This window comes from Psammomys obesus, unplaced genomic scaffold (genome assembly GCF_907164565.1).
Source record: "Psammomys obesus unplaced genomic scaffold, mPsaObe1.curated_primary_1811, whole genome shotgun sequence".
Taxonomy (NCBI): domain Eukaryota; kingdom Metazoa; phylum Chordata; class Mammalia; order Rodentia; family Muridae; genus Psammomys; species Psammomys obesus.
Window position 1 is genome coordinate 15,545,478 of NW_026596149.1, and position 16,441 is coordinate 15,561,918.

General features: G+C 41.3%; 1 protein-coding gene across 1 annotated transcript in view; it reads left to right on the forward strand.

Moving 5' to 3' along the window:
* The first annotated feature begins 2,679 nt into the window (after positions 1-2,679).
* Positions 2,680-16,441, forward strand: part of Kin (Kin17 DNA and RNA binding protein) — a 15,528-nt gene continuing 1,766 nt past the window's right edge. The window contains exons 1-4 of the mRNA XM_055593692.1: positions 2,680-2,815; positions 6,606-6,700; positions 10,699-10,742; positions 10,833-10,955. Coding sequence (XP_055449667.1) covers positions 2,702-2,815; positions 6,606-6,700; positions 10,699-10,742; positions 10,833-10,955 — 376 coding nt within the window. The 5' untranslated portion in view covers positions 2,680-2,701. The remainder of the gene's footprint in view (positions 2,816-6,605; positions 6,701-10,698; positions 10,743-10,832; positions 10,956-16,441) is intronic.

The window sequence follows — 16,441 nt, forward strand, 5'->3', positions numbered from 1 at the left end:
GGGGGGCAGACTCTCGGTAATTTTCCCAACGACACACAGCCAGGCGAAGTGGTGGTGTCAGGACTCAAACCCAGCTCCCAAGTCTACCTGATAGAGCACTCCCTGCTGCTACCCAGGTACATTTACCAGAAGATAATGTACTTCGGATGAAATCTGCCTTCCCACTCTTCATTTATGACCACTGGTACTCACTATACAGCAGCTCCATTTTAGGGATTCTTGAACACTAAAAAAATTAAAATATATTTTCCCTCTAAATTAAAGATGGGAAATAAAGTCAGGAACCCCCTTTCTCCATTCTTCTCTGAAATCTAACATCATCAACAGAACCAAGACAAGGCTTCTCCGTGGTTTTGTGAGTGCAAAGGCACATTTCTCCTCTTCGCAATTATCTTTGTAGAATGTAAAACCTTGAGATTTTTTAACATTTATATTCTGTGTATGAGTATTTTTGCCTGCATGTATATATGTGTACTGTATGTACACAGGCTGATGCCTGTAGAGGTGGAGTTACGGATGGTATGTATGGATGCTGCAAACCAAACAAAGGTCCTCTGCAAGAACAACAAATGCTTGTAACTGCAGAGCCATTTCTCTAGCCCCGGAAACCTTAATATCTTAATTTCTGAATTCAAAGACAACTAAAATGGACAAAACAAGACCTAAAGATGGAAAGACATCAGGCACCAAGAGCAATGAAATATTTGCAAAGGGAAAGGAATATAGTCAATATAACACTGATGCTCCCTGAATCTTTAGTCTACTCATTGAAAACCAACATTCCATAAAGGCTAAAATTGGCCTTCATTTGCTCATTGGGTTCCAGTTTAGGTTCCCAGCACTAGTTACCTAAGACCAAGAGCTCTTAATGCAAAAGCAATACCTACCAGTATCTTCAAATGATCTCACCAGTGTTCCATAAAAAGTTACGTCTAGAGTTTTATGTAAAATATTTACCTTGAATTAACATCGGGCACAGCAATGCAAAGGATGGAAAACAGTTGATGTTTGCTGAGCACCACTGGATGCCAAGAACTTTCCCAGGAAGCTCACAGACCCTTCACATTTCAGCAGAGCCAACTGGTGCACGACAGGCACTCCACATTGTCTACAGGCTGACTGACACAACTGAAAATTCTACTGCAGTGACTTCCCATACAAGTAAACCAGCCTGACTTCCAAGATTAATCTATCACTCACACACACACTCCCATCAACACACAGGGTTTCTTTGGAACTCCCTTTGTAGGCCAGGCTGCCTTGGAACTCACAGAGATCCACCTGCCTCTGCCTCTCCAGTGCTAGGATTAAAGGTGTGCACCACCACCATCCTGCCAACATTCTTTATGTACACAGTTCACATCGTATTTAATTCCTCACAACTTTGGAGCCTTGGCACATAACTTCTTTGCTTAATCAAGGAACTATTTCATTTAATTCTTGGTAGTTCCATAAACTAGGCTACAAAACCCTAGTTTAGTGTTGGGGCGCCTTAACAATCCTCTATACTGTAAAATCAAGAAATAGCTAAACACCGCCTATAGTTAATAATCTCCTTAGCACCAATTCTTCTAGCTTCAAAGCAGTCCATCTGTAAGCCACATTTTATCTGTCCATCCCTAGGCATTCTAATACGCATTTTTTGTTTGCCCAGGAAATTAATGTTATAAGTCGTCAAACCTTATGGCATTCCTTTATCGCATGGCAGTTAACAAACATCACTTTATTAAGGCCTGTGTGTGCCCTTCTCCCCTCCTACCGAGGGACCTTGGAACAGATTTATGACCTTGCAGGGACACTACTTCAACATGAGGGTATGATGACAGTGCTAGATGTCTTTCTCATCGACCGATTTTTGAAGTTCCTTCAGCAACAAGGTGACCTGCAAGTCCAAGAGGGCTTCGTTTCTCCAGTACCCAGCAAAAGCGCCAAATACACAGTGGGTGCCTGACCAAAGAGCTCACATTTGTCACATCAAAGCGATCACATTTTAAAAGGATACGCCGCTCAGGCCCTCAAAGACAAAAGTTACAACTTAACTTTCCCTAGGCTTTTTCTTGGCTCTCCCCTTCACCCTGAGGACCTTTCTACAAGCTTTGCAAGGCGTGCTCCTGGGTATGTAACGGAAGTATGGAGCTTATCGAAACCCGGGTAGCTCCAACGCTCAATCAGACTCCCGTCCCGGTCCTGAGGTCCCAGATGGCCGTTCCAGTCTCCTGGGATCAGACCGTGACCTTGCTCCCTTTGACCCACGCCCGGGCTCTGGCAATCGCCCTTCCAGGTTTGCAGACTTTCCTGCGGCCGGGTCGGGACGTGCAGGAGCTGGGGCCTTCCTCAGCCTGCAGCAAGCATGCAGCCCCATCCCTCCTGTCTTGCAGCAGCCCGAGCCCCACATCCCTCCCAATGTAGTCATACCATTGCGGTTGCACGGCGCAGGCCGACAGTCCAACAACACTCGCCCGCGAGAACATGGCGGAACCTTGAAGGTCGGGCAGACGGGGCTCACTGCGCGTGCGCGCGAGCTCCGGCGGCACCAGCCCGCTTTGCCGGCGTCTTCGGTCTCGCTAAATCTCGTGAGCGCCAGAGCCGCGAGTACCCCGCCCCCGCCCCACTTCCTGCTGTCAGTTTTGGTCCCGCCCTGTCCCTGAGCCGATCCAGTTCCGCTTCCGGCTGCTTCGGCGTTGTAGCGCTCTGGATCAACATGGGCAAGTCGGATTTTCTGAGCCCCAAGGCCATCGCGAATAGAATTAAGTCCAAAGGGCTCCAGAAGCTTCGTTGGTACTGCCAGATGTGCCAAAAGCAATGTCGCGACGAGGTAAGTGGCTCGGGTGGTCGCGACCCCGAGAGTCCCGAGGCGACCCAGGTGCCCCTCCCTGGCTCGGCGACTCGCCTGCGAGCGCTTTTCCGCTCAGTCTTCCCCAGCCTGGCACCAGAGGTCTCTTTCTTCACTGCCCTTCGCGCCGCCCTTCAACTCCACAAGAAATGGCCCCAGACAAGCACTGTCACTTACAATTGTGAGGGTGTTTGGACTTAACAGAAGTCGGTCAAAATTAGGAACTCAAGTCGCGCCGCTTAATAGTGATATGGGCAGATAGTTTCCTCTTATTGGTAAAATGAAGGTAATAATTGTATCTATCTATAAAGTTGTCGCTGAGTTTCTTTTTGAGACAAGGGTCACCCCATGACTTAAACGTATTTGCCTCCCCAAATCCCCACTTGCTACTGCCATCCTAGAGTTAGAGTTTCAATATACGCATTTCATACAGGCTTGCAGCCCATAAGCACCTGAAAGTCAACTAAGAGTGTTTCCATATTTATCCTTTGTCTGAAATATTTTATAGTAAATTGTATAATATCAGTATTCTTTACCCCTGAAAACTTAAATATGTGATGAACATAAGTATGAACCATTTCAATATGTGTCAAAAACGCCACCAATATAACAAACCTAATAAAAATTACTTTACATCGTCTGATACAAACTTCTTTGTTTTTATTTTGTATTGGAGACAAGCATCTCAGTATGCAGCATGGCTGGAACTCACCATGTAGATAGACCTGTCTGGTCTCAAACGAGATCAACCTACCTCTGCCTCCCAAGTGCTGGTATCAAAGACATACACCATCGCACTTCATATTCATATTTTCTCAGTAGTCTCAAGATGGTGATGGTGGTGTTGATGATGGGGACTGGGGACCTTGTTTGTTAAGCAATGCTACAAATTCAATCCAGGGTCTTGAACATGCTTGACAAATGCTCAACCACTGAGCTTCTTTCTTATGCCCTGCCCCTAGTGTCTGTTATCTTATTTTGGTGTGTGTGTTTATACATGCATGCATGTAAGCACCAAATGTGTACTGATGCCAGTAGAGGGTATACAAATCTCACTCATGATGCTGATCAAAGAGCAACTTGTAGTTGGTTATTCCCTTCCAGCATGAGGGTCCTGGGGATTGAAATTAGGTTGTCACATTTTGCAGCAAGCACAATTATCTACTGGCCATATGCTACCTTCTTAATAACTCATGCCAGACTGTTCAGTCCAACTGCAGCTGACTAGATCTCGAAACTTTGTCTTTTTACTGTTGTTTGTTTTGAGACAGGGTTTCTCTGTGTATCCCTGGCTGTCTTGGAACTCACTCTGTAGACAAGGCTTACCTCAGATTCACAGAGATCTTCCTGCTTCTGCCTCCCAAGTGCCGGTATTAAAGGTGTGTGTACCACAGCTCGCTCTTAAAGTCATTTGTTAACCTTTTAGTTATCCATGGACCACCTATAGTTGTTGCCTAATTTGTGCACTACCTGAAAGAAATGGTTATTTCAGTTTTACTTAAAAGAAATTTGGTATCAAAGACCAGTATTGCTTTCCATAAATTAAACATAACTCAAAATGTTATTAAATTCTAGAAACGCAAAGGAATAGGTTGAGAGGGGTGGAAGGGATTATCATGCATTTCCTCCTCAGCTGAGGAACAGAAAAGGGAACATGAAAGAATCAACATCCTCTTCCCCTTGACCACCTTTGAAGCAAGGAAGGCAGTGAATATACCAGAGGGCAGATGGCCAGAATCAAACAAGCCTTACAAAGATGCAATTAACAGAACTTGTAATTTTTCCTCTTCTTATGGGAACTTAAAATAACATCTGAGGCTAACCAAGGGGCCAAGTGTGGTGGCACACACCTGTAATCCCAGCACTCCACAGGCAGAGGAGGAAAGATCATAAGTTCCAGTGAAATCCTGTCTCAAAGGACTAGTTGTTGGTAAGGTAAACAAACAGGCATGACTTAAGACCTAAGTTCATGATTTAGTGTGTTAGTTCTTGTGCTCAAAAGGGAGAAAGAGCCCTTTTAAAAATTATATTGATTGATTGATTGATTGATTGATTGATTGATTGATGGAGGACAGGTTTCACTGTGTAGCCTTGGCTAGCCCTGCACTCACAGAGATCCACCTGTCTGTGACTCCCAGGTGCTGAGGTTAAAGGGATATGACTCCATGTCTGTCCCATTACTTTATGATTTCAAGTATATTTTTTATAGGATACAGTCCTTTCTAATAATTACTTTCCAGACAGGCGGTCATTTTTATTCATGCATCTTGGCACATACTGTGAGACTCTGAGGACTTCCTTATAGAATGCAGAATGAACCACATGAGGCCACCAATAAAGTGTTCTTTCCCAAAATGTTTAACCTGAACCTGCACAAACTGACAGAATTACAAGAATTAGAGAAACAAGGCAGAAAGAAGTAATTCAACATACTGGGGATGCAACAGCACAACTAAGAGGCATTAGCCCCTCAGTGAGTCAGTGCCAAGAAGAAAAAAATGAGCCAGGGAAAGCTAGTTATTTTTAACATGTATGCCTATGTGTCCGTGTGTGCACATAAGCATGTCCACGAAGGCCAGAAGAATGTGGGGGGTGTGTGTGTGTCAGAAGAGGTCCTGGTCCCCTGGGGTGTGTGTGTGTATGTGCGTGTGTGTCAGAAGAGGTGCTGGATCCCCTGGGCTTGGAGTTACAGATGATTGTAAAGCACCTTGATGTAGGTACTGGGAACTAACTTCGGTCCTTCCCAAGAGCAGCTTGTTTTCCTAATCATGAAACTATCTCTAGCCCCAACTTGCCTTTTTTTTTAAGCAATTTTTTGAAAGGACAGCTGTAATATATTTAACAAAGTTTAAGTAACAGGTAGTAATAGGCATTGGTGTATTTTGGATAAGAAGCTGAAGCAGAAGAAAACAAGCGAGAAGAGTGTCTGTAGTGGAAACTCAAATGTGACCCCGTCTGCTTGCTTCATCCCTCCAGGCTCTTGCATAGCACTCTAAGAAGCAGGTGCTCAGTAAGACTTGGTTGAATCCCCATCGAGAAGTCACTGGCAGCATTATCAATGTCAGTCTTACAGCACCACTTTCAGAGTCTTGACCTTGATTGTTCTGTAATTGGCAAGGTTGCAAGACTCAACTCTATGGGAAGCAAAATTAAAAATGGGGCTGCAGAAAGGTCTCAGTACAATGTTTCCTACACAAGTGTGAGGATTTGCACTTGGACCACCAGCACCTGTGTAAAACTGATGAAGGGAGACTGAGGCAGGAGGATCCCTAAGCTTGCTTGCCAGCTAATATTTCTTAACTCGTGAGCTCCAGGTTCAAGGAGAGACCTCATATCAAAAAAAGTAGCTGGACAGTGATAGGAGAACACGTGCTATCCACCTCTGATCTACACACACGCACACTAGAGGGTGGATATAGCAAGTAATTTTGTTTTGTAAAAATAATTTATCAGGACTGGAAAAATAACTCATTGGCTAAGAGCACTGGCTACTCTTCCAGAGCACCCAGGTTCTAGTCCCAGCACCGCTGCTGTCTGTAACTCCAGTTCCAGTGGATCCAACACTGTCATCTGGCCTCCCCAGCCACTGGCCATGGTGGTACACAGGCATACATGCATGTAAAACACCGGTACATAATTTTAAAAATTAAAAAAAGAATTCATCATTGAAGAACCCATTTGTAGGGCTTAATTAACTACTATGTTGGGAGTAGTGTGGTGATCTGTAGATAGGAATTTAACTACCTTCTCTACTTTTTTTTTTTTTTTGTAGAATGGCTTTAAGTGTCACTGTATGTCTGAATCTCATCAAAGACAGCTGTTGCTGGCTTCAGAAAATCCTCAGCAGTTTATGGATTATTTTTCAGAGTAAGTAACTCAAAGACTTTCTTACCTCTTAAACATTATTCAGTTGGCCATAGAATAGAAGTGCTTAATATTTAATATACTGTAGATGCATTGTTGCTTACTGTTGGGATGGCTATAGTCTCATTGTGCTCAGTCTTCATCTTCTTTTGAAATTAATCAAAATATGACATTGTTGCTAAAGTGTATCTCAGAACTGACTTTCCTTCCTTTCTCTTCAGCACTGCCTGGCCTGGAATCTTTTCCCTCGTAGGGGGTTTGGAGGGCACCTTGGGATGAGCTTCCTGAGTTTTTCATGGGTACAATGGCACTGAAGTGGCAACCTCACCCAACTCTTGGGCTCCTGTATAGGACTGGAAGAAAATTGAGTGAGCTAATATTTTTAAAGGGCTCAGAAGCATGTCTGGTATTAATAAAGATTTTCTGTTAATTATTAGCAATACTAGGGTTTTGTTTTGTTTTTTTTTTTTTTCAAACTTCTAGAAATTTTCTGAGGACCTTGATATATATATGTGTGTGTGTGTGTGTGTATGTGTGTGTGTATTCTATGGGGTATATGTTTCAACTTATAAGTGTCAAAATTAAATCTGAAAAAAATTTACAAGTATTATGTATTAGTTCATTTAAAAATATCAGTTGATGAGCTCTAGGTTCAGCAATAGACCCTGCCTCAATAAATAAGGTGGAGAGCAATCAAGAAAGACACCTACAGTTGACCTCTGGGCTCCACATGTACACAGAATACATATGTACCTCCATGTACATACACGGTTCTTTCTTTTTCCCCTTGATTTAAGATAGGATGTTGCTATGTAACCAAGGATAGTCTTGAACTCACGGTCCTCTTGCGTCACAAATGCTGGAATTACAGATGTGCTCCATCACACCTGGCTGAGATTTTTAATAGAAAAACCAAACTAAAGCAGCAACATACTATATTTTCCAAATACATACTATATTTTCCATATATTTTACATTTTTGCAAATCTCTTCAGTATCTCATTTAAAAAGCGGCTGGATTCCAACCTTCCAAACTTATTCTGTTATAAAATATTGTTTTGTTTGAGGAATATACACGTAATTCAGCCTTAGCATAGATGGTGAGCATAGAAGGGAAAGCAGCCTAATGATCTTTCCAGAGAAGTTGTATTTGCTCTCTGATGCTGCATTGAGATAATATGTGCTTGTTATAATACAGACTCTGAAGCCAGGACAATAAATATATTCTGTTGAATTCAAATCCCATGGGCCACCTTTTAAATGGATTTTGAACACATGCATGGTCTTTTATTGCATGTTAGTCTTTTGAAAACTATCAATTGACTGAGTTACAAACACCTTCCTTTCAAATAGTGACACCTTCCTTTCAAATAGTGACACTCATAAAGAACAGCACAAATGTTGTCAGAACAGCTCTTGGGTTGAGAGGTACGTTGTGCTTAGGTCCTACTTACCAAAATTCTAATCATGACTTAGAAGCTCCAATCTTCTGATTGGCAGCACATTGCCTGTTCTTATAATTTTGAGAACATGTCTGCCAAATGCCCAGTTAAGAATGGGCATTTGTGTGTCTCTTGGGCTTTTATGTCCCATAAGAAAAATAACTCATTTCATAGCTCAGTTTCACAGCAGCTGTGGGACACAGTGGCAGTAGTTCCTCTGTAATTCACATTCTGTCACAGAATATTAACAAGATGATACTGAAGGCCATGACTTAAGACACCCCCCAAGTTTTACCGCTGCTCCATGGGATGGTCCAGATAAGGCTAGTGATTGACATGGTGTTGCAGAGGGCATCAGTTGTTGGGTGGCTTGAGATCACTCAGCACCTGTGACCTGACTTTGGATGCTAAGCTGCTAGCAGGCTTTTCTTCCATCTTCAAAGTACTTATGTATCTATCTGCCTGTCTGTCTGTCTGTCTATCTGTGTTTGAAACAGGCTCCTCTTATGTGGTCCTGGCTGACCTGGTACTCACCATGCAGTACAGGCTGGTCTCAGATTCAGATCAGTCCTGTTATCTGAGAGTCCTTTGTGCTGGTATAACAGGTGTCTTCCATGAACCCCATTTTTCTTCCATTGCTTTTAATCCATTAGTGCAAAAAACCTCAATGACAAGGGCGAAAGTAGTTTTATCTGTGAACTATCCAAAACCATCTTCAATATCCTTGGATTCTCAGGCCACACACTGGGAAGGAACATTGTGGCAAGCACTAGGCACTTTCTGCATTTGCCCCCTTTCTTCCTCCTGTGCCCACCACTGCCTGTCCTCAGTGGCTAGTGCTTGTAACGCTTCACTGACACACTTTTCTCCATGTGTTCTTTTTTGGCCTTCCTACTCCCTTGTCTTAGCTCCTCAAATACCGGAGCATTCTTCAGGATGATTCTCTGATCTTTTTATGACATCCCACAACCACCTTAAGTCACATGTGTCCCCTTAGGTCACATTCTTCTAACAGTTACCTTTATGTTCTCCTAAATCTTGATGTTCTTTTCTATCAGTTGTCCTGAATTACAGATTTTTTTTTTCCTTGACAATTCTCCTTTTTTGGAAGCTCGTTCAGAGTCAGCATTTCTTTATTTTTATTTTTAAAATTTTAATTTTGCCAGGTGTGGTGGTGCATGCCTTTAATCCCAGCACTCAGGGAGGCAGAGGTAGGTGGATCGCTGTGAGTTCAAGGCCAGCCTGGTCTACAAAATGATTCCAGGACTTCCTGGGCTACACAGAGAAACCCTGTCTCAAAAATCCAAAAAAATAAAAATCAATGAATAAAAATTTAATTTTATGTATATAAATGTTTTGTCTCCTTGTATGTATGTGTACCATGCTCATGACTGGTAGCCATGGAGGCCAGAATAGGGTAATGGATCCCCTGTAACTGGAATTAGGATGGTTGTGAGCTGGAAATCGAACCTGGGTCCTCTGCAAAGGCAACAAGTACTCTAAACCACTGAGCAATCTCTCCAGCCTTAGAATTAGTATTTTTGAAGATGAACTCAGTATGTTCTCCACCAGGCCTCCTTGTCAGCTAATAGACCCTCCAATCCACTTGGAATCCCTCTCATCTATTCTATGTGATGCCCTTTATACTCAGTTCCTTTCCATTTCTCACTTCAATCACTTCTCTGATTCCTCAGTGATGTTCTACAAACAATTGTGTGTTCAGGATTAACTAGAGTTTAAAACAGTGGCGCTCACCTTCTCATGCAGGAGGTCTTGGATGGGGCCAGAGATTTTACATTTTTATGCCATTTCCTAGCGATGGTGTAGGTTAAGTGACATTTCCCAAACACCCTGTGTTCATGGCTCCATTAACTAGGGTTAGGTTATGGTTACTGGAAATGGCCTTCCTTTTTGACCTTTGAATTATATTTCACTGTCCATATTAAAACTGCCTCTGGGGATTCCCCCAATCTGTTTATGATGTTTTCTTTCTTTAAGATTTATTTATTTACTATCTATACAGTATTCTGCCTGCATGTGTGCATGAGTACCACAGGAGACCCCCAGATCTCACTATAGATGGTTATGAGCTACCGTGTGGTTGCTGGGATTGAACTCAGGACCTTGTAAAGAACAGCAAGTGTTCTTAACCTCTGAGCCATCTCTCCAGCCCTTATGATGTTTTCTTACATGCCTTTTTCAGTGGACTTTCTTGGAACTGCTTGAAGGTTGAGATGTGTCTTGCTCGCCTGGACAGGATGGTATTACTATGCTGTACTCATTAGCACAAAGACCTTGTGATGGATGCTTTCTAAAGACACGTGCTAGCTTCCACCATGGCTGCTTAACGTGTCAACTCCAGGCCGACTTAGAACTTCACTTTGAAAGCTCATCTTTGCAGTTCTTTTTCTATTCCCTTTAACGGTTGGTTTATGGTGCATGGTATTATAGGTGGTTGATGTGACATTAGTCACTAAAGTTTATGATTGTTTAAACTTCAGAAAGATGGTGCTTTATATTTGTAACAAGTAACAATTTTTTTTTTTCTTTCTTCACTAGGGAATTCCGAAATGACTTTCTGGAACTTCTGAGGAGACGCTTTGGTAGGTAGCCATCTTAAGTATTATGAAAATAACACTTTGATTATTGTGTGTGTTATTTTCAGGCTCAACAGTGTCTTATTTTGTTTTTAGGCACTAAGAGAGTCCACAACAACATTGTCTATAATGAGTACATTAGCCACCGAGAGCACATCCATATGAATGCCACTCAATGGGAGACGCTCACCGACTTCACCAAGTGGCTGGGCAGAGAGGGTAAGAGAGAACAGGGGAACTAATGTTCCAAGGCTTTGTTTCTAGGAGAGAAGCCATTTTTAGTTTTTGCCTGATTTTTATGGAAAAGAAGATCTTTAGGGCAATTAGAAAAGCAGGCAGGACACATACCATTCCACAGTTAAGTTTACGACATGCTGTCTCTTCACTTTTGTTTATTTTTGAAGCTAGGTCTCCCTGAGCCCAGCTGCATGGGAACTTAGGACACTCCTACCTCTGTTTCCTAGGTGTTGGGCTGACAGGTTTTGGAGCCACAGTAGCTAGTGTGGCGAGGACTTCTTTTGACAATGCATGCAGCATTCTGTATTAGGCATTTCATCACAGTGGTGAAATACCTAGGAAGATTTATTGTGACGCACAGTTCCTGAGAAGTCAGCTCACATTTACTTGGCTCCTGTGTTTCTGTGCTGGAGTGAGGGAGAGCATGATGCCATGAAGCACATGATGTAGCAAAGCCACGAGATGAGGCAAAGAAGCAGTCAGGGGCCTGGGGTAAGATGTACCTTCCAGAGCCCTGCGCTGGGTGACCTGCTCCTCTTGCCAGCACCTGCGTGTTAGGTTCCATCACCTCCCAGTATTGCTCCAAGATCAAGAGTCCATGAATGGATTAGTTTACTGATGAATTCAGAGTCTCCAGATCCAGTGGCTGGAGACCAAGCTCTTAACACATAAGCTCTGGGAGACAGTTTACATCCAAACCATAATATTTGCCTTTAGTTTAAGAGTTGTTAGCCATTTGATGACCTGAGATTGATCCTTAGGACACACATGGTGTAAGGAGAGGACAGATTCCTGAAATTTTCTGACCTCTACATGTGTGTGTACCACACACATACAATTACACTGTTGTAGTAATTTAAAAAATGGCTGTTGGGCTATAAAATGTTTATTATTATTAGTCCTATGATTATCATAGCAGTATTATCTAACCTGCTACCACAAATAATAAGGCACAGACACCTGTTAGATTTATAATTGCCTTATTTACCTTGGGCCGGGCAGATATTCCAACCTACACTGTCTGAATCACCTCACCATCCATCTCCCAGCTCCCATCCAATGCTATCCTCCTTAACCATCCTCCATCCTGTCTTCCATCCATGATCCTTATAAACACTTGCTTTTATTCTTCATCTGGGCCTTTTCACACTGATGTTGGAGCCTTTCCTCAGCCCACATGATATTCTCTCCAGGCTAACCCATCCTGGCATCCTCCTTTCTCTCTTGCCATCAGTCTTTTCTTTCCCCATGATTCCTCATGGCTTCCTCTTGGCCTCCAAAGCCCAGGAACCTTAGCTATGCCTAACCCATTCTTCCCTGTGCAGGTATAGGCCATTTAATGAACCAATCAAGTATAATATTTTAGGCAGGTTTACAAAAACAAGGATGGGTGTATCCAGTGGACAGTAACCAGATCTTGAGTTAGACCAGCCTCCAACCACTCTTCTTTTCTGTCTATATAAAAAGGCCATTTTTTTATATAGTAAGAATAATTGTGAAACAATTATAAAAAAACAATAGCTAAGGCTTACATATGTAATGTCTAGTGTAAATGTATTTGGCAATCTTGAAGAAAATATCTATGTATGAGGGTCCAAGGTTTTGTACCTAGGTTGTTTGTTATAGTTTGTATCTATTAACCTAAAAACATCTGTCTAGACCTAAAACATCTTTTTAATTCCTAAGCAACTAAGCTAATTGTAATACTATGACTATATGGTCTTTAACTCCATCAGACTTGAGAAGGAATAAAATAAATTACTTGAGTAAATAGAAAGTGCATGTTAACCGCTTCCAAAAAAACAGAAAATTAATAGAGACAATTTGTTGCCTGAACAACCACCCCAAACTCTCTATAATGTTAGAGTATCATCTACAGCCTTCTGGCTCAGTATATTTGACAGACATATATGTGAAGCAGGAACTATTTAGGACTTGCTTACCCTGTCTTGGCAGAGTTTGGCAGTCAACATGGTCTGCATTTGAGTTTGCCCATTTTTGGCAGAAATCTGTCATGAAACAAGGGCCTTTTTCCCCCCCCCTACCCCTTTCCCTGGAGGATGGTTTGCCCCATTTGAAGCCATCTTCATATGGAGGTTCTTTGATGCTCATAATCTTCTTTGAGGTAGGCTGGTGCTGCCAGAAGATGAAATGTCTCGTTGTCAAAGAATCCTTAAAACCAAAAAATTCTATAGGTCTCTGATGTTTTTGAAGACTTATCTCTCTATAGAATTATAGAATCATATTTATCTGTTAAACTTAGAGTGTATATTCCTGTAATAAATTAGACTAGTGTTATACATGACCATGAGTTGATTAACTAACAATTAACTTGCATTATTTAATATTCTGAAGTTTGTAAGAGCTTCAGAATAGAGCTTCAGAAGTTTGTAAGGTTTACTGAAAGTAAACCTTAAATTTGTATCAATATACCAAAATCTATACCAATGTATCAAAAATACTTATTTTTGTATTAATATATAAAATCATATACCAATGAGTTAAAAATAACCTTATTTGAGAATAAAAAATAAAGTCTTGAGTAGATTCAATAGTCTACTGTTTGTCTTATTATTTCTATAAGGTATTCCTCCTGTATTCCCCTTTTATTTTTTCAGACTCTTTTTTTTTCCTTATCTAAGAAAGAAAGACATACAGAAAAGAAAAAAGAAAAGAAGAAATTCCTAAGTTTAACCTCGTTTTCTCTCTAAATGAAACCATTGATAACTTATAACCATCTCCCAATGATAAACATTCATAGCCCCAGAAAACAATAAAAAGAAACCTACCCAACCCCCTTTAAAGGAAATGGAGTGTCACTCTCATGGACTTCTTCTAGCTGATTTTTGGGGCAAAGCAGTACAGTTTGGGGGCCCAAAGGAAAATGGACAAATGGTTAATTAATCAAGTATTAACATTTTTGGTCCAGTCTTGAAATGTTGAGAAATTTCAGTCCTATTTGGAGCAGTCTGGAATGCCGACCAAGTGAGATCAGCAGCTTTCTTTGATGTTCTCTTGGGAGCAGGCTTTCATGAGGAACAGTAACTGAAGCTGGAACAAGCAGTATGCTGGAATAGATGTGTCCGTGTCTCAGCATGTTGAAAGGATGAGTCCTTTTAGGTTTGACCCAGCATCATTGGTGTCTAAAAATAAGTAATTTTGTTCTAAAAATATATAATTTCTCACAAGCATTATACCGTCTTAAAATTGTAAATGTATGAGATGTGCAGGATGCATAGATCAATTAATGATGGCTCTCTGCTCTTTATATGAGCAGAAGAAAGACATTTGTAAATTTTTATTTATGCCATATGAAAGGATGGCATATACATGTCTTGGGGATTCATTAGCCAACAAGAATTATTGGCTATGCATAGACATCCATGTCTCAGTCAGTTTCAGAGCTATTCCCATGTAGTGGGATCAGCAATATAAGTTCCCATATTATTAAAAAACTCATTATCATTTTGAAATCAGTATCCTCTCTGGGCTCTTGGGTGCCTGTTGTATTAGGACAAACCACTACCTGTCTCCTGAGAGAGACAAGCCAGTGCCTTGAGCAATAGAAAAGGCATGTTGATAAACTTTATAAAAACTTTTTCATTTAGAGTTGAAGCACACCCTAGGCATTGTGTACCTGTTTATTAGGCTTGGGTTTTTATATATGTTGCAACTATTTTTGTCTTATTCCTTTTTATATATGGAATGGGCAGTTATACCTTTATAGCCAAACTTTGTATAAACTCCCTTTTACCTTTAAGCTTACCCTAAGCATCTTGTACCTGGGTTTTTACAACACCTGAATTCTAACTTTTGAGTTTTTAGGACTTAACTAGGCTGGTGTGTACTTGCCACTTGTAAGCACCCGCCCCCCCATGAAAATGTCTCAAGTTCAAAAGGATAAGCCAGCTGGCAGAGCATGTGACACCTTAATTTAGTCAGCATTTTAAAGTTTTTTTGATTTGGGAAGCATGCAGTTTGCATGTTCATTTACCAGCCTAATTTCCAGTCCTTACATTAACCAACAGAACATATTTTTTTAAGCCAAAATGTCCTTTGGTACCAGTTCTCCTGTGGAAGTACCACTTTCTGAGGAGATTGGCTGGCCTTTTTAGAGCAGTGTGACATCCTCCCTCCTTACACATAAACCTAAAACTGATGTCAATCCAATAACATTATTGACATAACATCCATTATTAAGAAAACGGAACTTACATAGTATTTAACCATAAGGAAAAGTTTGTCATTTTGAATCCTAGACTGTCTTGTAAGTGGCTAACAGCAGTTGTTCCAGCCCTAACTTGTTATGTAAATTAAGTTGATCTGGAACTCAGGGATCTGCCTGTTTTTTTCTCCTTTGTGTTGGGATTAAAGGCATGTGCTGTCACCATTTTGCTCAAATATTTTATCTCAATTATTGTAACTCAAAGCCTTTAAACAAAAATCAAGCAAAGAAACAAGAAAAATAAAAGTTTTGGGCCAGTTGTCCCAGTTTAGGCTGTAACAAGCAAAGCCCAGTTTATCATTTTTTGGAACTTAGTTGATGCTATAGTAAATTGGCAGACCCTTCCCAGAAAGACAAGCATCTTGCAGTCAGAGAGCTTTGAATTCCAGCCTTTAGCAGTCTAATTTCTGTCAGGAAGAGTGCCCTTTCTGTAGTTTGAAACTTAGTATTCCATCCCTTGGTTTTTTGGTTTTTTTTCCCCTACCTTCTCCTTGAACTTTCTTGGAGAAGGCATGGAGAAAAGCAATCACCATTAAAGACATTCTAACCAGATCCATGACTGACAACCAAAACAAAGCCAAAAGGGATCCAAACACCCTCTGCCATGGCATTTATTATTTTAGATGCAGTTTTAGACCAAGCTCTGTCTTCAGGTCTGTTTTGCCTCTCCAACTTGCCATATTTTCACCATCATGGCCCTCATTTTGTGAAATTTGAGCCAGCCTTCAGCAGCAAGGAGCAAAGCTTGTAAATCCCCGCCTGTAGACATAGGTGGTAGCGGCAGCCAGTTCTGTTAAGTCTGCCCCACTTGTCTCCCGGCCTGCCCACAATAGGCTGTCTTGCTCCTGGGCCTGCTTAAGAGTCTCAGAATGACAGTAATTGATCCAGGAGTTTTTAGGTTTTACATTTGTATTCTATTGCTGGGAGCTTATTTCTCCCCCCTCCCAAACTATGATAAAGTATGATTTAAAAGATGTGGATACTTAGATTAGTTGGGTGCCATTTGTTGTAAAAAAAATTTTTATGGGCTATATTATATAATATTTGCTAAGAGTTATTAGCTATTTGATGACCTAAGATTGATCCTTAGGACACACATGGTATAAGGAGAGGACAGATTCTGAAAATTTCTGTCCTCCACATGTGTGTGTACCGCACACATACACACATGTGCACCGCACACATACACACAGGTGCACCGCACATACACATGTGTACACACAAACGTATACCACCACATATG